At 39.5% G+C, this 26539-nt stretch overlaps 1 protein-coding gene across 2 annotated transcripts in view; it reads right to left on the minus strand.

The window, feature by feature from the left end:
• Positions 1-13627, minus strand: part of Crbn (cereblon) — a 19808-nt gene extending 6181 nt beyond the window's left edge. The window contains exons 1-5 of one of the 2 annotated variants that reach the window (XM_036182020.1): positions 13511-13627; positions 9436-9548; positions 8599-8801; positions 7728-7877; positions 3884-4043 (exon numbers count right to left, since the gene is read on the minus strand). In XM_036182020.1, coding sequence (XP_036037913.1) covers positions 3884-4043; positions 7728-7877; positions 8599-8801; positions 9436-9548; positions 13511-13577 — 693 coding nt within the window. In that variant the 5' untranslated portion in view covers positions 13578-13627. Of the gene's footprint in view, positions 1-3883; positions 4044-7727; positions 7878-8598; positions 8802-9435; positions 9552-13510 lie in introns of both variants that reach the window. The other variant, XM_036182019.1, reaches the window with a different exon arrangement.
• Positions 13628-26539: the final 12912 nt, after the last annotated feature.

Raw genomic sequence — 26539 nt, forward strand, 5'->3', positions numbered from 1 at the left:
CAATGCACAGCCTATTGCTTCTAGACTATAAGCTCACATGGCATATTGCTGTACTGAGATTGGTAGGCAATGAAAACAAAATGGTAAGTACCTGTGTATTATACAAACTAGGCTTTAACAAGTATAAAAGAATAAGTGTTACACCAATATAGGGCACTTAACACAGACAGATTATGCAGAACTGTTTGTTGTTCTGGGTAGATCAGTGGTAGGGAATGATTGATAAGACCTAGGATATTTCTGTCTGAATATTGCTATAGACTATATATAATACATATTAAATATATAAAGTATTTTTTCAGTAATCATGTCAAAGGAAAATACTTCCATTAAGAGGGTTTAGAAGTGTATTTCAAGGGGACATGATTCTTTGCCAATATTAGGAATTACTACATGGTAAAAGATAGACTTTCTGAAGTATCATGAGCTACACCTCAAACTAGTGGATACTTGAAAGAAAAAAAATATTGCCTCGCATAAACGTTCTATTTTCAGACTTCCTAGAAACAGTTTCCTATTCATGGTTAGCTCAGGAGTCCAGCCAAGTAGGCCAGAGCAAAAGACATAAGTCCTCTCCAGTAAGCTATCCTTTATATCTAAAACCATATACCTTATACCAAGGGTTACTGTCATGGTTCAATTACAGATTTTTAAAGATGTGCTACCAACAACAGATGACTGACTATCTACAAATCGCCATGGAAACAATACTAAAGCAAGGCTATTAGAATACCACATGACCACTAGAAATACCACTATTAAAAAACAGCCTGTGAGAGCACGTTGGAAGGCCATAACTTTGTAAGTTTGTTCTCATTTTTGCCCTACTCTCCATGACGAATAGAAACAACCACATCTTGCTTATTTAGCACAGGGCTGGACGGATGAGCATCAAACACTACAGATTTCTAATTTTCACATTGCTTACTTTATATTTCAGTCAACTCTTCTAATTAACATAGCAAGCTTTATATATGGACAGGCTGAGAGCTTGGACAAAGGGAAATGCATTTCAAGAGGGATGAAAAAGTTTGCCATTTGGACAGTCTCTTCCAATCATTCTAGTGAGTTTAGAAAGCCGCCATGATTAAATAAAAAAAAAATGTAAACACCAGTGTCAAAGCTTGAATCTCAGGAACAAGATCTCTCATGGAATGGGTTTGAAGTGTTTCTCAGGTAACTTGGCTAACATTAGCCCCTTCTCAACATGCAACATGCTGAGTAGGCATATGTCTATTGGACCTTCTCTACTCTGTCAGAATGGGAGGCTACATAGACCACTTAAGGAAGCTTCACTACTACTTTATGATCTGGGCAGTTTATATACTTTCAAAGATAACTAACTGTATCCCAGGAAGACCACATTCTACTGAATCCTTTGTCTTTCCTATTAGAAGTGTGATAACCACCTTTAAATCACACTAGCAATCTCCCAACTCTGCCACCTTAATTACTAAGCCATGGAAGAAGGACACATCTAGTATGGCCTTACTTTGTGGTGGGCTATATAAGTTAATGTGAGTAAATTCTATGAAGAGGACTGAACTGACCCTAGGTCTGTCTAAGCCCAAGCAATACACGGTCCACTTTCAAAGTCACAGAATGTCCACCTCTAAGTTCAGTATGCAGTCTCAACAGGAAGTCCTGGCCAGCCATCCCTGCACTACTTCCCTGTTTTAGAGTCTCTATTCTGTTGGGTCCAGAATGGGTCTAAGAGATACAACAGTGCTTACTAGTCAGTCACCTGGGTACAACATACATTTGCTAGCAACATTTTATTCTTTCAATCTAATGAATAAGATTCCAAATTTCAGAACCTAGGACATTCTAAGCTTAAACAAGGAAACGGTTGAAACAATCTGAGAAATAAGAAGGCTGAAGGCTTTTTAAATTTTTTCTTAAAACCTCATATGCCTTCCTCATTCCCTAGTTCCTTCTGTGAAGGCCTTGGCAACTCTTCTCACAGTGAGAGCTCCTGAGTGCAAACCTAGGATGACAGAGAAGACTCAGGAATTCAGGCCACACGTCCCCAGGCAAGCAGTGGCTTCCTTGCCCATTGAGCTGGTGACAATCCCATTGCAAAAGGAAAAAAATTCTAAATTCAATGTAAACATACCGAGGCACTTTTGTCATAGAATATGAAGAATTTAACCAATAAGTAATACAAAAGTTTAACTTCACAAGCTGTGTTATTTGCTTAACTGAAGTTCAGGTTTAGAATTTCAAGGTCCTATGGCCAGGACAGGATTTGTTATACAGGGCCAATAAGTCATGAACTACAGTCCCATCCTATACTTATTAATTTTCCAATAGGAGTAAATTTACAAAATTCAGATAGTTAAGACTTCCCATTATAGTCCCAGTATGAACTATAAATCTCAATATAAGTCCGGCTGAAAAGATAGCAGTCACTGAAATGAACAGCTAAATACTAACATGACATGTAGGGAACAAGCATCTTGATAGGATTAATCTGCCTCATAATCACTTCTTTAGCAGACATGTGACAGTACTAAATAGCTTGATTAAATAACACTCCTTGATAGAACTACCTTTTGACATACTTATTCTAGAAATTGTGCTTAAAATAATCATGAACATTATTAATTCCCTACTGTTGTATTGACAAATAAATAAGGGTAGATATATTAAAAATTTATACCCAGTTTGGAAAAGGAAGTACTGTACAGATAGACCAAAGCTGCCTGCAACAACAATGTCAGTTTCCAAAACATTACTTTCAAGGTTCTTTGAGCAAGTGTTTAAGCAGTCTAATTATACTCTGTGGAGCATTCTTAGAAAAACTAAGTAAAGCATACTGTACTGTGCATTAGTGCTAACAGAATGGGGTAAAACTATACCTTAACAGTTATGAGACCATCAAGCACCTACTCCGCCTCAAGTTCTCTAGAAACTGAACAACACTAAATGTGATAGAGCAGTGAAAAGGAGAGAGAGCTCCTGTCATGAGAATTACACACTAATTCACATCACTTTGGGATGGTATGCTACCTACAACAAAATGTAAGCCTTCCCTACCCTAACATAACGAAGAGTAAGGGAAGATTCACAGAACTTTTATGTTTATAATGGAAATAATCTTCTTGTGTTTTTAGAAAATACCAAAAAACCAATTTATTCTAAACCTAGAAATCAGTACATTTCTCAGTAATGGAGAAATCATCAATTTAGAAAGCATGTTTTATACGTAAAGGTATTTATGCATACACCTCAGTGAAGTACATATCTCACCAATGAAGCAGCACAGTTTTCATTTTTATCCTAAGAGGTGAACTGTTTAGTCAAAGGAACACCTAAGTTGTAATGCCCAAACAAGCACCCTTGGCTTTCTTCCGTGCTGGGAATCACATGCAGGGCCTTGAATGTGGGAGGCAAGACCTCAACCACTAAACTATACTGCCAGCACCAAACAAGCACTACCTTACCCTCTCAAGTCAATTTTGGTGGCCATCAGCAGCATGCTGCAAAACAACGGACAAAGCTTGCCTCTCAAAGGTTAAAGGACAGCATTCTTTTCTGCTGCCACTGAATGGCAGCCCCCACAATCCTGTCCCTTCTTCAAGGCTGCATTTAACCCAAAAGCCAAATACGTGATTAGAATTTTCTACGGTTCCTATGGAATCAAGAGCCACAGGCCATTAATACATACACGATAAGCTTAGTATCAACAGTGTCTTACAATTGTGTGACATTTCACCACTACTGCAAGTGATATTTCATAAACAACTGCCTGTGAATTATTTTTAAATCCATCTATGATCAAGCAAACTACAGTGTCTAGAAAATGTCATGACAGTTGTGACTCTTTTTAAAAGCAACCTGTCTTCAGCTCTAGAAGACGCATAAGAAATTAGTGTCTCACCTTCTGGTATTTCTGCCACCATTTACATGAATACTGGTCTTCCCAAGAGACAGGTTTTGAAGGAAATATCTGGCACTTATTGAGTGATTCTAACTGAACTGCAGACATGGTTGACGGCAACACACACTCTGGCAAAATTTGCACTTTAGCTTGTTGGATTCTAAAATAAAGAGAATCAAGCATGTTGTTCATTTTAAATTACACTAAGTGAGTTTCTCAATATAGGATAATTTTAAATACTAAGATTTTTTCCAAGTTCCCCACTTTAAACAAACAGACCAAATGCTAAATATGTATATAAGAAATTCTCAAAACAATTGTTTAATAAATCTTAATATAAGACATAATTTAGATTTCAGTCTCACTTGTAGACTCAAGAGGTTATACATTTTAGATAAATATGCAGGCACAAATGAAGCAAACTTTATTTTAAAAACTCAGCATACAGCCTCCAGATTATCTTGACACATCTGATTCGTAGATAGTCTTAGATAATGCAACTCTCCATCCCCAAACCTCTAGGCTGTGATGAGCCTCACACACCCTTTCTTTGTCATTAACAGCCGGGTAACAAAAACAGAAAGAAAGGAAAACTCTCTTTCTTTTCTTTTCTTTTCTTTTCCTCTCCTCTCCTCTCCTCTCCTCCCCTCCCCTCCCCTCCCCTCCCCTCCCCTCCCCCCCCCCCCCCCCCCCTCCCCCTTCTTCTTCTTCTTCTTCTTCTTCTTCTTCTTCTTCTTCTTCTTCTTCTTCTTCTTCTTCTTCTTCTTCTCTCTCTCTCTCTCTCTCTCTCTCTCTCTCTCTCTCTCTCTCTCTCTCTCTCTCTCCCTTCCTCTCCCTCTCCCTCTCCCTCTCCCTCTCCCTCTCCCTCTCCCTCTCCCTCTCCCTCTCCCTCCCTGTTTCTATACAAAAATTTTTTGCACCAAGACATTGTGGAAGCAATGTCCTCTAGATCACATCAGGCCTTTGTCTGTAATACCAACTTTCAGAACTAGGAGGAAAGGAGCCCTCATGGTCCCTGTTCAACACACCTAGGGTGTTTTATGAATATGTGTGTACTGGTTCTCCCCTGTGTGTTTATGAGTTACTTTATGATTATAACAACATGATTTTATAACAGCCTACACAAGAAATTGGGGAAAACACTACAAACACACCTCTCCTCTCCTCCCCTCTCCTCCCCTCCCCTCCCCTCCCCTCCCCTCCCCTCCCCTTCTCTCTCTCTCTCTCTCCCTTCCTCTCCCTCTCCCTCTCCCTCTCCCTCCCTGTTTCTATACAAAAATTTTTTGCACCAAGACATTGTGGAAGCAATGTCCTCTAGATCACATCAGGCCTTTGTCTGTAATACCAACTTTCAGAACTAGGAGGAAAGGAGCCCTCATGGTCCCTGTTCAACACACCTAGGGTGTTTTATGGATATGTGTGTACTGGTTCTCCCCTGTGTGTTTATGAGTTACTTTATGATTATAACAACATGATTTTATAACAGCCTACACAAGAAATTGGGGAAAACACTACAAAATTTAAGAATTTGCACTTAACATTGTAATGCCTGTTAAAATGATCCACAAATGTAGATGGATAATGTGTAAAGAAAATCCAGGAATATTTATATCCAAATGGATCTACAGATCCAGTTCTAAGTAAACAACTTTGTCTCTCCAAAAATCAAAATGTTACACTATTGGAATTTTCAGCTAAAATGTTTATTTTATATATATATATTTCAAACTTTTTTGACTAAAAATTATTTATCCCAGATATGACAGATAAGAAATCTAAGAATCCTGTTGATGTTAATTTCTCTTTTTCTGTACACTTCTAAGAAACAGATTTCTGAAGAGTCCTAAACCACATCAAATACACCCTTCTATGCATTATTATTATTTTTAAAGTATGTATTTGAAAAACAGACTTTTAACAGGAAAGGTTAGAAGCTAACAATGTACTTCATATATGAAGTGTCACTTGGTTAAAAACAAAAACAAAAAGATGAATCTTAAACTACAGCTTTCCTAGAGTTAAGTTCCCAATATGCTAAGGAACAATCCTGGTATAATGGTTAACAACTAGTTAGGAAGTCAGAATATGGATGAAGCCAGCTTTGGGCAAGTGACCTCCCTGGGACTTAGCTTATCAATCATTTGCAAAAAGAAGAGACTGCCCTGGACCACCTTCACGGTTTCTTTCACTCGCCCATTTGAAGTGACGGTAGTTTCAGGACCAGTGTAGGAGTGGAGGCAAAGAAATCTTATTCTACAGTGGGCTTTCAATTTGAGACACATCTTTTTGAAAGGCCTTTATATATATATATATTAGGTCTACAGACTATTAGAAAGAATTCTCCTCTCCAAGGCCAGTCCACCAGTCAGTGTGATGTTGATCTTCACTAGACTGCAACCATATTTCTTGACTACTTTCTGATAGAGACTACTTCCAGTTTGTCTTTTAGAGTTCTACATAGTTAATTATTAAAGTTACATACACACTTTCTCCCAACTCAATTTCTTTTGTCACTTCTAGAAAATAATATTCAAAGATAATCAAACTGTGTCAAGATGTATACAGGAAGTAAATTAAAAGTTGTTAGTGTCAGCAAAATCCACAGTAACAAAATCACCATCTAATTACCACAATAGATCCCCAGATCACTTTGTACTCATTCACTTGCTGTCCTAAATGTAGACCACAAAAGTTTCAGTCACTTCTCCAGTAACTTGTCTACTGAGGACCTCAGGCATACAACCTTATAAAGATTTTGAGTCTGTACAATGAAATGTTCTAAGGAAGGTCCAGGAGAAAAGTAAGCTCTTCTATTCTGGATACCCCACTCAATATCCACATGATTTCTTGTCCTAAAATGCTGTCTGACTCATACACACTTTTGTAAATTAATATTTACAGCTGCTTACAATATGGACATAACAGACAACAAACCTTGCCCTCATGCAGCTTACATTCTTGTTTGTACCTAAAATCTTCAAACCTTCCTGTGCTCAGATGCCATACAAAATAAAAGCAGTATGACAGATTCTGACCACAGACCAGATTCCCTACAAACAGAGCCCAGAGGTTGTCCCCTAAGAAATGACAGGTACTTCCTGTGTGCCAGAAACAAGACATGACACCAGATAAGAGAAATGCTTGCTTCTACTTCATTTCCTTTTTAGGAGAATGGGCTAAATTAGCAGAACTTCATGGGAAAATAAACACAGTATTTTCTGACCGTATGAAAATCTAACCATGTAAACTACGCCAGGATCCTCAGGAAACTTCTAAACTTCACACAGTGTAGAGACAACAGCATTTCTTCACTTCTCATATAAAAGCCATCTTGGGATGACAGAAAATGCACACTGCACACAGTCCCAAACTCCGTAGCTGGTCCAGCTCAGGTGTAGCACATGGCAGATGTCCTTCCACAGTATAGCTTTCAAACAGCACAGCAATGCTGCCACTTCCACACCTGTCCTGGTGAGCACACTGAGTACAGCTTTTGCCCTCTATTCTCCCATGCTGCAGAGAGCTCTTCAATCCCAAAGAAGCATTGCCTCAATAGGTACTTCTTCTGGGGCCTATAGTATTGTTTCCAAACCTGGAGGGATGTTACAATCACCTAGAAATAATTTATAAACACTGCCACTGCCTCACTCCACATTCTGGGCTGGGAGAAGCAGCTGAAACTGCGGCCTCTACAGTTTTACACTTGACAGTGACTCTGCTAAACCTCAAGGTTGGAAACTCTGGGCTTTCACCTTAGAAGGCAAAGAGAACAACTAATAAAATATCAAGTAAATAGTAAATTGCCACAAAGTCATCTCCCTCTAAGATGGTGGAAGTTTCTTACCCATCTGACTGTGTTCGAAGTTCAAGGACCTTGAACCTCTGCCGTCCAATAGCTTTCACTTTCACTACTTCAATTCCAAACTCCTGCTCTTCTCGGTAAGCATAGATCTCTGCTGTTGTTCCGAACTGGGCTTCCCTTTCCTGCATATTACTTCCAAGGCAAAAATTTACAGGAAGAGTTTTCAGCTTTAGCCTTTAAATACACAAACGCAGCAAAAGCAATACAGACGGGAGAACATTCACAGCAGCCAACCCTCACTGTAAAGCTAGCACACAAGGCTCCACAAAGCAAGCAGGGCAGTTGAAATAAGGGGAGATTAGACTCACTGAAATAACCTAGGGCTAAAGAGTTTTAAATGGTATTTCACAAAGTAAACATTCTTTCACTTTGTTAGACAATGATGGTCACTGCTAATTAGAGGCATATATGTGTGTGGGGTGGGGGGGACTTGGGGGCGATGGGGAGGCTTCCTGTTTCCATTTCCTGTCTCCACCACATGTTTCCTTCATTTACCAAAGGCTACTTGAAGGACAGCTTCAGTTTCCCACTGTCATGTTGGCACAACTTGTGAGTTTTGAAAGGGAAAAGTAACCTCTGTATGAAATATAAAAGCCCAGCTGTCTTTGAATAAAAACAGTTCTGAACTCAGACTTCAGGCAGGTTTTCCATTAAATGCATGGAAGATTTTCAAGAGTCAGACACAGCTAAACTGTAAATGTCTGACTTACAAATGATGAAAGTAATATTAGATACTGACAAGACTGCTTGCTTCACACTCTTATCCAACACCTTCTGCAAAATTGGCTTTGACTGCCATTTTGGCTGGGACAACACAGAAAACAGCATGAAGAGCAGATTTACATCCTCTTACCTGTATGCGAGGACCGCAAAGGTTCTATCTTTCTGAATTAAATTCCGCACCATGCTGACTTCTTGCGGGTGAGAAAGCTGCAGTGGTAATGTCTGCCCAGGAATTAGGATCATCATCACTTGGGGAAGGACTGGAATTACTTGACAGCTGTCATCATCATGCAAAGTCCTACCATGAAACTCTTCCATATCAGCTCCTAGGTACTATTCAAAAACACAGCCTGAGTCAAGACAGACACTCAGTACACCTTAGGAGATTAAAGAATAGCAGAGTCAACTACATAGACAGAACACCCATTATTTATATAAGCTTGGTTATAGAAGACACCTCCATCAAACTCTAGTTTTTGATCTAGTATTTCCCACTAGAAGAACTCCAAATTTTTATGAAGAATCTCTCATTAGCATTTTGTAGCTCAAAATATCTTATTTTACCCAAAAACCTCCCTGTGTCCAAATATGACAACTCATATGACAGCATGTTGGTATGTAGAACTCCACCCCATATCCCAGCAGTAATACACTCTTAATGGCTCAGTTATTAGTAGAATCATTCAGAAGAAGACAATTCCTCAAAGAGGCACACCCAGGATAAGTTTAAAAGTTAAGAGAGGCACACCCAGGATAAGTTTAAAAGTTAAGGTCTGTTTGCATATTAGAAAACAGTCAAGAATCACAGGAGAATATATTATTACATTATTTCAATTTGTAAAATTACATGCACTGGAAAACAACAGGTCAGCTAGTATGCAGGATCCTTCAGTCACTTGCATTTAAGAAATTCCAAGTACAGTTAAAGGTCCATCTGCTACATTAGCTCAGTGACTAAATTACATACTGTATGCGACGTTGGCAGACTGGTGTCAAAGTTGATGATGTTTGGTTTCCTGGCTTCTTTACTATCCTGGTCTTCTACTTCCATTTCAATTTCATCTTCCTCATCTTCACTCTCTGCTGAAGTAGAATAATAGGAGAAAAACAATGAGATTAAAAAAACAAAACAAACAAAAACAGCCAACTCTGTTCCCTTTCTCACACAGTCTACCCCAGGACAGACATTCTTATAAAGAAAGCTGTGCAGAGGCAGCCGAGAGCCCGTCGGCCTATGCTCTTTCTGCCACGAGAGTGCTTTCCTCCTTTCTTCCCTGTTCTTAAAATTCAACTAACTTAGAATACCTTAAGATTTACAGGAATGTTGCAAAAATAGAATTCTAGTATGCCAAGGCTTTATCTTCCTCCATTGTTAACATCATCCATTCATTCGGTATTCTTATCACAATGAAGTCATCAATACTGGCACATTACTATTAACTAAATTCCTGATTTGGATTTCCTTAGGTTTTTAGCTAACCTCCATTATCCTGTTATAGACTCCCCTCCAGGATCCACACTATATTTAGGTATCAGGCTCTTTTGCTGCCTCTCTCAGGCCAATTGTTCTGTTTGCCTGGCTGGGGAGACACTGATCATTCAGAGTATTTATCTGATGATTTACAAAGCATCCCTCAATAAGGATCCGCTTGATGTAATTTTCAGGATTCAGTTGAGGACTGTGGTATTTCCTCACCTCACATCTAGGGTATATACAGTCTACCTGACCTAGGGGCTGATGTTCCCCTTGATCATCTGGCTGGGGAATCAGCCATCAAGTTCCTTCACTGTAACATCCCTTTCCCCTCCTTTCACACAGTACTTTTAGAAAGCAGAGCACCTGTACAGCCTTATGTGGGAAACAGCTAAATTATGTGCAATTCTCTTGTATGAACGACTTTTCTCTTCTCTATCAAAACTAATTCTGACCCCTTACATAATAAATTCTAAGTGATTAAAGCTTAGCTTCCTCATCTGAAGAAAAAATGAAATGAAGGTTTGACACAGTAATCCCTGAGGAGCTTTCCAACTTTATCTGTAAAGAGTTCCTCTGTGAAAAAGAAAGCAAGGAAGAAATAAGTAGGCAAGAAAGATGTGTTCAAGTGGAAAACGATTCCATTCAAACCTGGCAGAGGGCACTGCTTTCTCAGGGACTACTCTCCCAGCAGTCATCATACTTCAAAATTAAATGTTTGCAATTATTTTCATACAAACATTGCTTTGTCATTTTAAAATTAAAAATAACATTGGCACGAAGAAAATACATTTTAAAGGAGATTTAAGAACTATATCTGCACGTATGTTTTTTGAAATTATAAAACGTAAGCTGATCTACTTTAAAAATTCTTGCTACCAAGGGCAGAGATCAAAGCCCAAAACACCAAAAGAAACTACTACTTTATAGAGGTGTTACTCTATTAAATAGGAATTGTTCTTTTCCTGCCAACTATGGGTTCATTTCCCACTCCAAGCATAATTTTGTCCATTTATGATATTTGGTACTGTATTAAGATATCTTTGCCTGTCACAACTAGGAAAATCCTGGGAATCCAGACTAGGTATTGGCCTGGCATGCTGCTAAACACCCTGTACTGCTTAAGGTCCATCTTACAAGGGGTTCTCCAGCTGGAAATGTTGACAGTTTCAAGGTTGGGAAACACTGGCCTAAACTAAGAATCAAAACCCACCAAATCTCATTTCTGTTCATATATTTTTAAATACTCCCCCCCAAAAAACTTTTAAATGCATAAGGCTTGATTACAAACTGGTCAGCTTTTCCACTGTGAAAGTTATTATTATTTTTTTAAATATCAAACCACCTGTAAGTAGGTTCCTAACAGAAAATACAAATATTTTACAATAAATGCCTGGAACTTATTATGAATTCCTAGACATAAGGCTCCGCCAAAGAGAAGAACATATTTCAAGATGTATGCAGGTAGCTGATGTTTAACATATCTGAACATGTTTTTCTTGACAATAGGGAAGTTTCATCAAAAGATAAAGACAAAACTAAAATGAGAAAAAAATTCGGAATGTATTTTTTTTTCATTTTCAACTCTAAAACCCTAGTTTTACTTAATATTTGGAAAAATCCATTATCTTATCTACCACAGCAAACTTAAAATATCTTCTATTAGCTCAAGGGTTGCAGTTATACAAAATTTACACTTGACATTTTCTACTTTTATTCTTTAAAGGCATTTGTTACATATGGTAGCCATTCTTGTGAGCAAATTAAAACCCACTTCTCCTACTTGGAAATGTTTATCTTTGAGCATTTAAATTTGTCCAGTATAGATTCCTCACACCTAAAATGTTAAACAATTTCCTTAGCACTTAAAGATGATCACTTTTCAAAGCAGCTTACACTACATAACTTCAGGGGGCAAGCCAAAGTTTCTCCAGAAATAAAAACTTATAATCTGGAAAACCATTATTCTACATCTACAACATCTGTGATACTTCTAATATTTTAAATTGAGAAAATGCACACAGACTTCTCAGGGCTACTGATAACTCACGCAGGAGCTTTGGGGAAATGCCAACAGAACATGAGCTTCCTCCTTCCACTCCGCCACTCTCCCTAAACCTTTGGCACATCCACAGTGAAGCTGACGCCACTGAAATCTCTTTCATGACTGAAAGATGACTTACCTACTTTATACACTTTAGCGAGCACAGCTTCACAAACAACCAGTGACTTAGACAAAAGGTGCCTTCTATGCACTGGCACGGCACCCAGCATTTCCCTCCTTGCAGGCTAAACTACTACCAAGGAACAGATTCATATCCAAAGCACAGCTTTCCTGAGGCAACTAACTGAAACCTGGAATAATTTCTTCACAACCCACAAAACCCTCCTAACTCAAGTGACTAAAGATGCAAGTTTTCAACAACTTACAACTAACCTAGTCCACAACTGTATCCTAAGTAAATCTACATTACAAGATTGTTCTTCAAATCCTCTAACCCCAGAATAATCCCTATCTCTGAAAAAATTACAAGAGGAGTTGGAGATACAGCTCAAGAGTATCCAAATCAGCATTGCAACAAATTAAACACAAATCCCACAAACCTTAACAGCACTTGCTTATCTGGCCCTAAGTGAACTGCACCTGAGATTATAATTACCCTCAATAGCCTCACAACTGTGAACCTCCTTAAAATAGAATGGTGTGTATGGTGATGGTTTTCATATAAACAAAAAGCTAACACACTGCGTGGTTTATAACCCAAAGCCCAGGGCAATAGTCTGTTGTCTACAGCATTCTAGGAATAGTGTGTACCACTAATTCATGCCCTTTTAATATTCATTATTGCAAAGTAAGTTGTCACAATGTACATGGGCATAAAGTGAACAGGACAGAGAAATTTGTAATATCACTCTCTTGAGTGGTAATATGCAAGCATATTATTTTCGCACCTGAAAAAACCTCCACCAAATATGGCCTCCACAGAGAGGTAGTTAAGCGATACCTGTTGTGCTAACGGAGCAGCACACCGCAGAGCCCTGTCTCTCTGCAACTGTGTGTCCTTCCATGTCACTAAATTGTACACATACTTAACAACTCGTCGACACATCTGTCCTCCACAAGCAAGGTCCTGAACAAGTGACAGGTGTAACAGTAACAGTGGAAAGGCATGCAAAGCATTCAGTTCGTGGCGCGTGACTTGTTAAGTGCTTAGTACATATTAGCTGTCAATCGTCTTAAAAGACAGACGTGCAGGAAAAAGAACCGCTACTAATGTAACCCGGTTTCCGACGTCGCCTAGTCCCAGAGCATTTCCATGGAGGCTTGCTAAGGATAAAGATGGACAGGACTGGGTCCCTGCTCTGGGAAACGAAAGTCCCTCGCCTCAACATCCCCTACAGCCCAGGAGACAGAGGCCGGGAGGAAAGCGCAGGGTTGCAGTGGTCGAGGCTCCGGAGGAGCTCCCCCACACGCCGCTGCACCCGGGCTGCTGTCCCCATCCTCCCTGAGGGGTCGGCCCCGGGCCTCGCTCGCCACCCGTGGCCAGGCGCCCGTCCCGGAGGTTACCAGGCAGCAGCGGCAGGTGGTTGCCCATGTTGTGCGCAGCGTCCCGGTGATCTCCCTCGTCGGCCATGTCTGTTTACCCGCAAAGGAGCCTGGGACAGGGCGGTGCCGGGACGCAGTGGGAGGGTCTGCGCCAAGCTGCCGCTACGCTTCCGGGCCACAGCGTCCCCTGGCGGCTCCAACAAGGCGAACAGCGACACAGCGGAGAGCTCCGGAAACCATCGTGCAGAGGCAGGAACAGCAACAGACCCAATGCTGTCCACACCAAAGAATTCGAGGCTGAGTTTTCAGGGTCCACCTTAAGCAAACGAACCTCCTTAAACACCATCCACTTCTGTCCGGAAGCATGGAAAGGAATATTCGGAAAACACATCGACTGTTCAGGGACAGTCCGAATCCAGCTGACTTTAAAAACAATTCCAGTTGTCCTCATATAGCCACAAATGAACATCCATCAATATGAGGCAGAGACTTGCAAGAACAGCAAAAGGACGATAATCACCTGGAAAATAAAACTGTCAGGACATAAACTAGCCCAGTCATAATGGCTTCTCTAAGAGAAAACGAATCAATATGTGGTAGAAGAATTAAAATACGCCAGAAGAGAATTGTTTTAGCACTGACAATGTCTTTCCAACATGTTTTCACTGAAGAAATAAAACTGGAAAAAACCAGAACGCTATAAGATCCATTAAGAACGAAGAAGTGGTGTTAGAGGAGAGGAAAGAAAAAACACAGAGAAAACTAATGATTCCGGGCTTTTGAGACATCTAACCCCCGGAAAATTTGCCTCATTGAAAAGTCACAAGCTGAAAACCAGTTTGCAAGAGTGCCTCAGTCAGTCAATTCCATATCACTCTGCCTTCTGCCCCTGAATCACTCTGTGGCCTTGGCCAAGCCACTTTTATATCCTCAGGACTCAGATTACCCAATGTCAAAAACAGAACAAAGAGTGTCTAAGATGTGTCCTCTCTAATAATGTATGCAATATCGATGCCTTTTATGATGAAGTTAAAAAGAACTGCATGAGCCATTGTGGTGAGTTAGTGATGTTAAGGTATTATTCTAGCTAGTGAAAGGGCCATTCAGTTCTAGACTGTTCTAGACTGCCCAGAACATGCAGCAGAGAGCAAGGGGAATAGATGATGAGTGTTAAAGACAGAAAAAAGAGTTCAACCAAGTGATCCATAAATGTGCATATCTGTACACGCATATATCTATTTTTGTTATCACAGGATCAATTTAGATAGAGTTTGCAGAATTTCAATAAACTGTTTATCTGTAGAATTTTCTACATACAGAGAGTGTCTGGTTTCTATTTTATGTCTATTTGTGCATGTGTGAATTCACTTTGTGGTGCATGGGGGAGCATGTGTGTCAGTGAGTGTGTAGGCCAAAAATCAACCTTAAGTTTTTTGTTTGTTTTTGTTTGTGTTTTTGAGACAGGGTCTCTCTGTGTAGCTTTGGTGCCTGTCCTGGATCTCGCTCTGTAGACCAGCCTGGCCTCAAACTCATCTGCCTGGCTCTGCCTCCCGAGTGCTGGGTGGTGGCTCAACCTTGAGTTTTTTTTTTACTTAGGAGCCACCCACCTTGTGTATTGAGGCAATGTCTTTCACTGACCTAGGAATAAGCAATTAGGCAGGGCTGGCTGCCCAACTAGCCCCAGGGATCCACTGTCTGCCTCTGCAGTGTTGGATGATATTACAAGTGAAGCTTACCGCCATGCCTGGATTAAAAACAAATTTATATAGATTCTTGAGATTAAACTCAGGTCCTCAAGATTGAGCTCAAGTCTTGGCGCAACAAGCACTTTACCGAATGAAATGAGCCCCCTAGCCCTAGTATTTAGTCTCCACGTAAGGAAGCTCTTACTCTCATGTGCTTCTCTCAAAAGTGCCCTTCAAATTGTCTGAACCCTGAGTCAATGAAGAACTATCAAGGCAAGAAAGGACCACCGTAATCCTTGACAAGCACAGGCTGCTCTTTCTCTCTAATTTTTTTTTTTTAAATTTCACCCCCTTAGTATGCACTCATTTATCCACAGCTCCATCTTTCAATATCATTGGAAAAATACCTAAGCAACCATGCTTCTTGGGTTGAAGCCCTGAGTATTAAGATACCGTGATCACATGCTGGTGTGTGTGCTTCTGTCAAGTGCTGGGTCTGGCAGCTATTGCTGTGAGATGTGGACTTCAGCACCTCATACTGTGAATCCCAGTTACAGGTGGATAAAAGACAGATCTTGTCTGCACTACCCAGGTCTAGAGGGAAGAAAAGAGGGGAACCTGCTCTGTAAGCAGGAATAGAATCAGAGACAGTGCATCTTTCATAGCCTTTTCGGTGTCAACAATTTTATTAATGACTCATATTTCAGTTATATGTAGAATAATGCAAGGTTTGAAGAAATTGTTATAAGCAGCTTTCACAGCTGCTGTAATATTTTCTGGTCCCCCAGAGCTGGCATAGGTTCCACAGAGGTTGTGTTATTTGTGAAAAATGATTGTTTGGGACAATACTTAAGGCTGCAATTTATTGAGACCTCCTACCACCACATCCATCTCTGACTTGACAGGTAAAGTAGTGAAGATTTTGCAAAATGGTAAAATGTTGGGCAATTTATGGTTTTTAAACTTTTCTACAAAATTATTTCCGTGACTCACCTGGATATTCCCCATGGCATGTGACACTTCCAGCACAGCTGAGGATCACTGTAGAGAGGTGAGTACAGAACAGGAAGGAAGCCAAGGTTCTACTGTCTCTCTTACTTTTTACATTGTAATTTCTACATCTTTCTCCTTGTCTCTGTTTTTATGGTGTGCTGTTTAACAGTTGACTGTATCCACATCATCTGATATTTTGCTGAAATGACAAAATGCCAGTAGTTCAATGCAACCAAGGTTTGCTCTTTGCTCAAATAAGGTGGATATGGGGCTCTCCAGGACCTTCTGTTGGAGGATCATGAGGCTACTTTACTATTGTAATACCTCCCTACCAGAATTTTCTTCTTTCAAAATCACTAGTTGCCACAGCAGAAGGAAAAGGCTTAGAGAAGGAATCTCTGTCACCTAAACGCCTTCACTTCCAAGAGAAGCGTCACAACCTCTGCTCATTTAATTGGCCAAGCCAACTCTAGGGCTTAAGTTGGAGATGAAGAATAATATCCATCATAGAAGAGGAATTAGTTCATATCAGCAACATTTGCCACAGGGTAGGGCTAGACGCATGGCTTCTGTGTGTGTTACTTAGCCATAGGAATAAACTCGAAGAATACATCTTTAAGTGATTTCAATTTTATATAAACCTGAGGAATGTAGTCTGCTATACATCTAGGCTACATGGTCTAGTCCATCACTCCTAAGCAAAAGCTTGTATACAGTATTGCTGTTCTGAACATGATAGGCAGCTATAGCATAATGGTAAGTACTTGAGGGTGTAATCAAAGTGACGATATGGTATCAAATATGAAAACTGGCACACAGTGCAAGGCCACTGCCCTGCCTGAAGCTTTCAGCGCTTAGTTCTTCTGGGTGAGTTGGTGAGTGAGTGATGAATGTACATAAAGATGGGAGACCTTATGTACACTCCTGTAGACTTTGTAAACAACACACACAAGACTACGCTAAATTTATCAAAACATTTTCTTCAGGAATTAAAGTTTCGCATATTGAACTCTTTTAACCTTATGGACTATTAAAAAGTCTTTTTGACTTGTATTTAAAAATAGAGGCATATTGTATTACCACACACTTCTTTAATCTGAATTTTATGATTTACTTTTATATTTTAAATTACATATTTAAAATGTCTAAGCTTATTTCCTTTTGGTTAAAATTAAGACACAAACACACACATTACCTGATGCCTACACAGGGTCAGGCTTTCCATCACTGTGTTCCTCTTCTGTATCATGTCCCTCTGGAGGGTCCTTGGCAGTAACACTTGGAGTGTGACGTCCTGTGATCACATAACCTCTGCTAGAGTACTTGAGAAGGACCTGCCTGAGGCTCATTAAATTTAACTTAAAGGAAAAAAAAGCAAGCAGAAGGAATATGCTCTAAAATATCCATTAAGGTATATTACAGTAAATATATAAACTAGTACTGCATAATGCAATAGTTGTCTCTTTGTGATGTGACTTATATGACTGGTTTGTTTATACAGGTGACCTGACATAGTATTGTGCTATGACACTGGAACAGCACTAGGTGGCAGTAGTTCTCTAGCTGCATTATGCCTTCACCAGGCCCCATCACAGAAGCCACCCAGCAAGACTGTACTTGGGATTCCTGGCAGCCTGACAGGCACTTGATTCTAAGTTAGAAGTTACTTCTGGTCTGTCAGTCACAGGTGAGCAAGTGTTTGTTAGACACTTACCTCTGACTCAAAATTGATATGTGTGCTTTGCATGTGGTTTCTTTGAATTTTGTGGCATTCTTGAGACATCTGTCCTCAACCTATCCCAATACGCTGTGATCACAAGTCAGTTTCCATGTATGACAGCTCTCCCACCTGGAGACCGAGTGTCAAAACACACTAGCATACATACATATATATCTCCACTCATTCAATAGGCCATGAGCCAACTGTTGGTTCCAAGGAGGTCTTCTCAGACAGAATGGAAAATATATAACAGACTCTAGGCTTTTCTTTGAAGACTATAGGCTTTGATGGTTAGTGTGCTAACTGTCAATTTGACAGGATGACAGGATGTAGAATTACCTAGGAGATGAACTTCTGAACATGTCTGTGAGTTTCTAATTAACTGAGTGGGAACTATGGATGGTACCATTCCATTGGCTAGGGTCTTCTTCAGCACGAGCATTCATCTTCCTCTGCTTCCTGATTGTGGACACAATGTGACCAGCTGCCCCATGCTCCTGCTACCCTGACTTCCCCACCATAATGGACTATACCCCCAAACGATGAGGCAAGACGTCTTCCCTTACTACATTTGTCGGGTATTGTGTGACCTACAACAGGAAAAGTAACCAGTAAGTAAACATGAGCTCACAAGTTACCATTTTGATGTTTAACTTAAAGACTACTTATTAGTAACATTTACAAATACAGATGATTTAAAATTTGATTTCCACAAAGTGAAATTGGGGCATGACCAAAATTTGCTACAGCCTTCAATTTTGCAGTCTGTCAAGAAGTCTGGCAGCCACCCAGTGTTTGGGCAGTATTGTAAGTCCTCTACTGAGGATGTACAAGCCTGAAGCAGAAGGATTCCAGATACTTTCTGGAAGGGAGCTCTGCTCTGAGTTCTCACTTCTACAGCATCAGCACCTTCTTAATAAGGTGGATTAGTTCTAATTACTGCTCTTGCTATGTGCTGCTGAAAGTATGCCAAGATTTGCTTGGGTTGATCACTGCTTGGGTTGACTTTCAGAGACTGTGCTGTCCTGAGTCAGGGTCTAGAAGTGCTATAGCACTTCTCCTGTCCACCATCTTCTCAAGGTCCTTTGCTTTACAGAGCAGGCATGCACAAGGTGGGTTGAATTAGGTCTTCTTCTCTGCTGTCCTGAGGGCAGGGTCTCGAGAATGAAAGGATCATGATTTGCAGCCCAGCCTGATGTCCTCTGAGCTTTGCTGTGTGGCCGCTTTCTTGTCATTGGGCATCTCCTCAGGCTGGCTTAAGGTACTTAGGAAGTCATGCTATTCTAACCAATACACAGCCAATGCTGCTTTGGATGTATGCCATGCTGCCACAGGCAAAGCAGAGAGTCTTGCAACTCACTCTTCTCATGCACAACTGTTCTCTTTGCCAGGCTTGGCCTGGAAAAAAAAGTAGCGAAATTCTTATTATTCTGAAACAGTCATGCATGAATCTTGCTGATGACAGAAATTGGCCCAAATGCCTCAGGTAGGGATATAATCGATGAATACAGAGTGCAAAATGCTTATAATCTAACTCCTTCCCTAAAAAAGTTACTTTCTGCCTCACTCAATTCAATTGGCTCTTAGCTGGAAATCTTTCCTGATATTTTGTAAGGAAAAAAGACATCTCCTACATTATTTTGAAGCCCCTTTTCCTTTCTTCCTCCATCCTTCTTCCAGTTCTTCCTTCCTTTTCCCTTTAGTTTTGTGAAACAGGATTTTACTGTATAGTCCAGGCTTGACTTGACTACATAGCCCAGGATCAGACTTAAGATCTGCCTTTTCTTTCTGAGTGCTGGACTTAGAGGCTAAAACCTCCATGCCACATGACATTTTATTCTTCCATTCTACTTGTATTGTTCTGCAGAATGGGCATTGAGGATGGAGATTTTTGCCTCAATTTATCTTTGTATGCTCCAGGAAGAGTAAATTATAGGTTGTTGATAGGAAATGGTTGAACTTAATTCAAGCCAGAAAGGGATGGCTGAGAGGGAAGCCTCAACCATCTTTCAGGTCAGCATGGACCTCCAGACTCCAAGGCAGGACAGAAGCAAAAGAGACACTGATGCTAATTAACAAACCTCAGTTGCCCAGAAACTAGGCACCTATAAGTCAGCCTAAATGTACCAAAGAGAGAAGCTGCCCACAACCATTGAACATAGTGAAGGGAATTAGTATAGGACAGGAAAAACAGGCAGTGTATGAAGAAGAGTTTTTTCCCATGGAAATTGTAGGAAAGGATAAAGAGGTGAGATGTGGTATGTATTGGAATGAATATTGGCCCTCCAAAGATGTCTAGCTATAAGTATGCTACCTTCCAATGTAAATGGGGACTTGCAAATATTGCAAATTAGAAATTTTGAGTTGGCGAAACTATCTTGGTTGTTTGAATGAGTTCCAGTAGTCTGAAGGGTCCTTGTAAGGATGCAGGAATGTGAGAGTCCAAGAAGATGTGATTGTAGAAACAGAGGTTCAGAGGTATGAGACACTAGAAGCTAGGGCAAGGGGTCTCTTTTAAGGCAAGGGATCTCTCTCAGAAACTTCCAGATTCTTGAGCTTTCCATAATAGAAAAACAGGATTTGTTTTCCAGCCAAATCCCTAGCAGAGGAATAATGTGAGTGAGTGTGGCCATGCACATTAACTACAAACCCAGCACTGCCAAACATCAAACATTGACCAATCAGATATGCCTTCATCTGCATGGCAGGAATTAGGTGGTGAGAACTCAATCCAAAAGGAAGCTAGGTCCCAGATAAAAACCCACAGCCTCAGAGTCTTGGGGCAGATAGTTCTTCTGACTCTACTCTTGCTACTGTTATTTCTTACAGTGCATTCAAAATCATGTTCTTTTCTACCAAGATATTGACTTGAATTTTTTCACTGTCCATGATTCTGTTCATGACCTAACACACTAATTGAACTTTTAAAAGGTTAGTTTTTTGTTTTTGTTTTGTTTTGTTTTGTTTTTTTGCCTCACTTTTTTCTACAGAGCACTAAGGAGCAAATGAGTTCTCTCATACACTGCTTAGCATTCACAGGTTTTAAAAAAGGGGGAGGTCACAATTATTGGTTTAAAAGGGGGTTTGGGGGAAGCTATGAGTGTGCCTGTCTTCAGATGAGTTGTAGTCAAACCATCACACAATGGCAATAAACAAACTACTGATCCATGCGTTGGGACTAGACTGGGTTCAAGTTTTGATTTAAGAGCAGAGAAAGAAGTCCATCGCTCAAAGATGCCTATTGTCTGCAACAGTAAGTGCAGAAAACAAAAGCTGTCAAGAAACATAATCTACATCAACAGAGTCTTTGGCTATTCTCACATGTTAACAAAGATTCTTAAAATAGCAAGGAAAGCTGATGAAGACTATACAAATAGTCAAGGAAGAAATATGATGTTGACGTCATGTCTATATGAGCTCATGTGACCACAAAGTATTGATTACTGTAAAAATTTCCCTTAAGTGAGGAGACCTCTTGTTAAATTTCATTTCTCATTTACCATAATCTTTTAGTGTTTTTTTTTTTTACAATAAATCATCTTTATTTTTGAATTTGAGCATGAGGATAAAAATGAATAAGAATTATCTCAGATGTTACTCACTGTATCTGGCCCTTCGTGGCTGTATGTCCCTGATAGACAGTTTAAATCCCTGGCCTCTGTTTCCTCACCAAATCTTTCAGTGGAGATGATATTTAAAATTTAGGGTAGGGGGTGCTAGGACTGGTATACCATGCCTGTGCATGATATGCATTGTTAATCCCACAAATTCAAAGAGAAGAGAAATACCAATGATCCAAATAATCATGGCCAAATTAATTAAAGCAAGCTTAAAAAAGAATAACTCATGTATATAGGCTGTCTTTCCCTAACAGCAGAGTTCAAGAGATCAGCATTGGATATGAGTAAGATAAGGGATTTTACAGATCAGGAGTAGGGGATTTCCAATAGGGGGGGGGAGTGGAAGCGGGGGTTGGCAGGCAAATAGGTGGAATTACAGAAGCAGAATACAAACATAACAAATTGGTCATAACAACCCCATGAAACAAAGACACAGTTGCAAGGTGGTCATAACAAGGTGGCTACAACAACAGGTGGTTATAACAGGTGGTCATAATAACCTTTTGAAACAAAAGCATGGTTGCCATTTTCTGGAACAAGTAGTGCAGACTGTTTTGTAGTTAAGGTTGGGGGGGGCATGGACCAAGGATTGTTTAATCATAAGCAGGAATGAACCTAGTTTGTCCTTAATATAGATGGCTTTTAAGCTTAAGATGGAGGCAGGCTAGTTTATCAGCATGGGATCTCCCACTGAATTATATCCAATTCCTGATAGTTTACAACTTCAAGGATGCTTGTGACATGAAATGGAATAAAGTGAAGAAACCTGAGAACAAAGCAGTAACCACCAAAGCGTTAGCTATTAACAACTGCTAAACAACACTTCTGTCAAGATGGCATCCTCCTGTTGAGTGAATACTTCTACCTCCTTGGCTTGCTTTGTTGTTCTCTTGCCATCAGTTCCAACCTACTATTCTATTTGGTGACACTGGAGGCTACTATGGGATGCTAGAGTGAAACTTAAGGATGCAGGTGGAAAGGACTCCAACCTTCAGTTCTCCATCTGGCATCTGGGAGCACTAGTCTAATTCCTCATGTCCATCACAACAGTGCCAATGTGTTTTCATAATAATCATCTCCAACATTCACAGAAGTTGACTTGCAATCCCTCAAAGACTCAGCATTAGCTGGCCAGCGACAATTATGAGCCCTACATTTCAGTTCAACTCACCCCTTCACTAAGTTTCTGGTTTTTAGAACACTAATCTTGGTTCACTTGGATGTAGCTGTTTCTTGCAAAATGCTGTCTCCAGAATGTCTTAATGTTTTCACTTTGGTTTTGACTTACCCACTTAAAAATCTGCATTAATCTAGCCATTATTCATGTTACAATCTCTCTTTTCACATAACTGGTAGCATATGAGGGGGCTCATGGAGACTGAAGCAGAAATCATGAGTTCTACATGGGTCTGCATACATTCCATGATTGTTTAGCTTGGGGTGTTTGTGGTACTCCCAACAGGGGGAGTAGGGGTGTCTCTGACTCTTTTGCCTGCTTTTAGGGCCTTTCCCTTCTACTGTGTTGCCTTGTCCAGCCTTGATATGAGGATTTGTGCCCAACCTTGTTGAAGCTTTTTATGCTGTGTTTGATTGACATCACTGAGAGACCTGCTTTTTTCTAAAGGGAAACAGAGAAGCCGTGGATCTGGGGGAGTGTTTGGGTGAGGAACTGGGAGAAGTGGAGGGATCCTGTGGTCAAGATGTATTGTATGAGAGAAGAATAAATAAAAAGAATAAGGAAAAAGAAAGAAAAAATGAATCTAGTGTTGAAAATTAGCATTGTAGTTAACCTTGATCTGATGTTAGTGTCACTGAGTGGGATAAGAAAAAGGGAACATTGGTATTGATAAGATTCTATTTCTCAGCATGACTGATGGCTTTATAGGTAAAATTATTCCATTCATTGTATGACTGACTTTAAAATTTTTTGATTTATATATGTGTTAAATTCTATAAAAAGTTTTAAAGTATTTAAAGCCTGATGTTTATGAACTTCATTCAGCATTTATTTTGAAAATTTATTTTCAAAGTTTCATCCTTACTATGCTTTAACTTTCTTCAGAATGAGGCACTTGTCTTTGGTTTTTTGCAGTTTCCTAGGCCTAAGTCACAACACAAAGTGTGCTTTAAACATTAGTTATGATGTTACATATTGGCAAGCAGGCTCACAACTCAAATATTGAAGGGTTTTTAGTTGGTTTTGAATTTCCAGGGCCCAAGGCATTGCCTGACTCCAGCAACTGCTCAATAAATATCTGTTGAGTGAAGACTGGGGAATATTTGCCCAAAACATCTCATTGCTGTTCTCACCACTCTAATATAGTATCTTGTATAGTGAAGACATTCAAACACATTTCTTGAGTGTTTGAAAATGAATTCTGAAACCATAATTCCAATTTATACTACATGGTGCCTCACAGGAAAACTGACTTCAAATTCTTTTTTAGTAGGCAGTGAACTGTCACCAATTTCCTAGGTAAAGTATGTCACTATCCAAATAAATTTTCTGCTTAAATTATTTTTTCTGCTAACATTTTTAGATATCCAAAAAAATAAAGTTATTTGTTTTTTCATTTCCAGGGTGTTATTTTTTTGATAATTGCAGTACTCAAATGCTATGACAGAAATTTTAGTGGCTAGGCTAGCTTGATTGCTGATCAGCTCATTTATTCTGGCAAATATTGACCTAAGGATACTCACCCTTAAAATGGAGGGGTCTGGAATTGCAAAAGAAAGTAAGTGACTTCTGTACCAGCTAGTCAATCTCCTCTCTACTCAATGAAAACATCATATTTTACTACCAGGTCAAAATATTACTTTAGAATTCTCAGCTTAGTACACATGATCCACACAATGAATTATACTTGGAAAATTAAAGTTGGCTAAGGTTGGTTGTCCACCATTAATGGGATGACCCAACAAATACTCCTTCAATTCCAAATTTCTATGACCTATTATAAGTCATTATCTCCTGTGATAACTTCAAGACACTGCACAGTCTTTGAGTGCATTCAGAACTAACGAAGAAAAATTACATTGTATTCTTCACATTTTCAGACTAGGTTATTAAATGATCAGTCTTTGCAAGTGATTATTTAATGTGCAGGGATCATTTAACACAATTCTTCTTAGTTACACATTTCATTTCCAGGATGAGATTTAAAATTAGCATGGGGACAAATAACAAATATCCCCATGGAATGCAGATGCCTTCAATTTGAAATCCCACTGCCCCTTAAGTATCAACAGGGAAATGAATTTTCTTATAACTGTACCACTTAACAGGTAGAGATTTGGTTTGCTTCTCCTTTCAAGGACTGAATTTATTGAAATCAGGAGCAAAGATCTAGAAAATTGCTCCAGCAAAGGTCTGGGTTCTCAAGTATTTTAATAACATCTTTGTGTTAAGTTTAATATCAAAATGGCTCTGAATGACTAAAACTTTTATCTAATACTAAGTATACTACACTGAGTAATTGCTGACAATGTGAAAATATGGTATTATGTGAGAGATGAGAAGAAAGTGAGAAATCCAAAGTTTTCAAATACAGTGTAGGTGAGGAGATGATCACAGCACCAGCAGATAGTTAGGGCCTTTCATTTTATTCTTCCTGAAGAAAGTGGGATGTCTTTTATGTATTAACCCAAGAGTTAGGTGAAAAAGAACCCACTCCTTCTTTTACAAATCATGAACTCTCACCTAGGAAGCACATTCTCAGACTGAAGGTTAGATAATGGCTATGCACAATGACAAGTTATAAAAGCATTTTATGAGACTTTTAGAATATTCTTAGAAAACCATCATCTAAACTCCAATGAACAGTGGAGAAAGAGCCTGGGGCTGAGAGTTAACAAACACACATGAAACTTTAGCTGTATTGCTATGATCAACCTTTAAACTTGCGGACTGTTTCCTTTTATATAATTTTGGGAAAAAAATGTTATAATCCAAATTTCTCACCTCTAATATCTTAGATGTCAATAAATGTTGACTAAGTGAACAAACACATCAGAAATAACATCAAAATTATCCAAATAATTTAGGCTGGAGTGACTTGTAAAAATACTTTAATGGAGAGGTTTGCAGAGATGGTTTAATGGTTAAGAGCACTGGCTGCTCTTGCAAAGAACCCCTGTTTGATTCCCAGCACCCATATGGTGACTTACAACCATTTGGACCTCCAATTCCAGGAAGATCTGGTGCCCTCCTCTGGCCTCTGTAACACTAGGCAAACAGGTGGTGCTCAAACATACATGTGAGCAAAGTGTTCACACACAGACAGACACACACACACACACACACACACACACACACACACACACACACTTATATATATAAAATAAAATAAAAGTTTTCTTGACAGTGTCTCTTTTTGGCCCAGAGCTCCCTAGTAGGTTATGCTAGCTGGTCAATGGTCCCAAGAATCAACTTGTCTCTACCTTTCTAGTGCTGGGATTAAAAGTATGTATGTAACACCATGCCCATTTTCTTTCTTTCTTTCTTTCTTTCTTTCTTTCTTTCTTTCTTTCTTTCTTCCTTCCTTCCTTCCTTCCTTCCTTCCTTCCTTTCTTTCTTTCTTTCTTTCTTTCTTTCTTTCTTTCTTTCTTTCTTTCTTTGTAAATGTGGGGTCTGGGGATTGAACTCATGTACAAATGTTCTTGTGGCAAGCACTTTACTCATTTCATATGCATATAGGTACTATCTTGAGCCTCCAAGTTTCACAAACTATTACTTTTGTAATCCAAGGCTGCAGAGTAAAGGCTGTTTTCATCTGCATGGTTTTATACTGTGTGTGCTCTGCTCACCCACCACCATGAGCTCATCTTGGGTGGCATTTGCCAACTGTGTTTTTAGAGCATTCACAGTTCCCTGCCCCTAGATTACACTGAAAAAATTAATCTCACTGACTATATTTGACTAACTGTGCACATTTGTACAAATGCATGCATACACACACAAATATGTGTCCATGTACATATATACATATATATAATTTATATACATACATGTTTTAAATGAAGTACTTGTAAA

This window comes from Onychomys torridus, chromosome 3 (assembly GCF_903995425.1).
Source record: "Onychomys torridus chromosome 3, mOncTor1.1, whole genome shotgun sequence".
NCBI classification, from domain to species: Eukaryota; Metazoa; Chordata; class Mammalia; order Rodentia; family Cricetidae; genus Onychomys; species Onychomys torridus.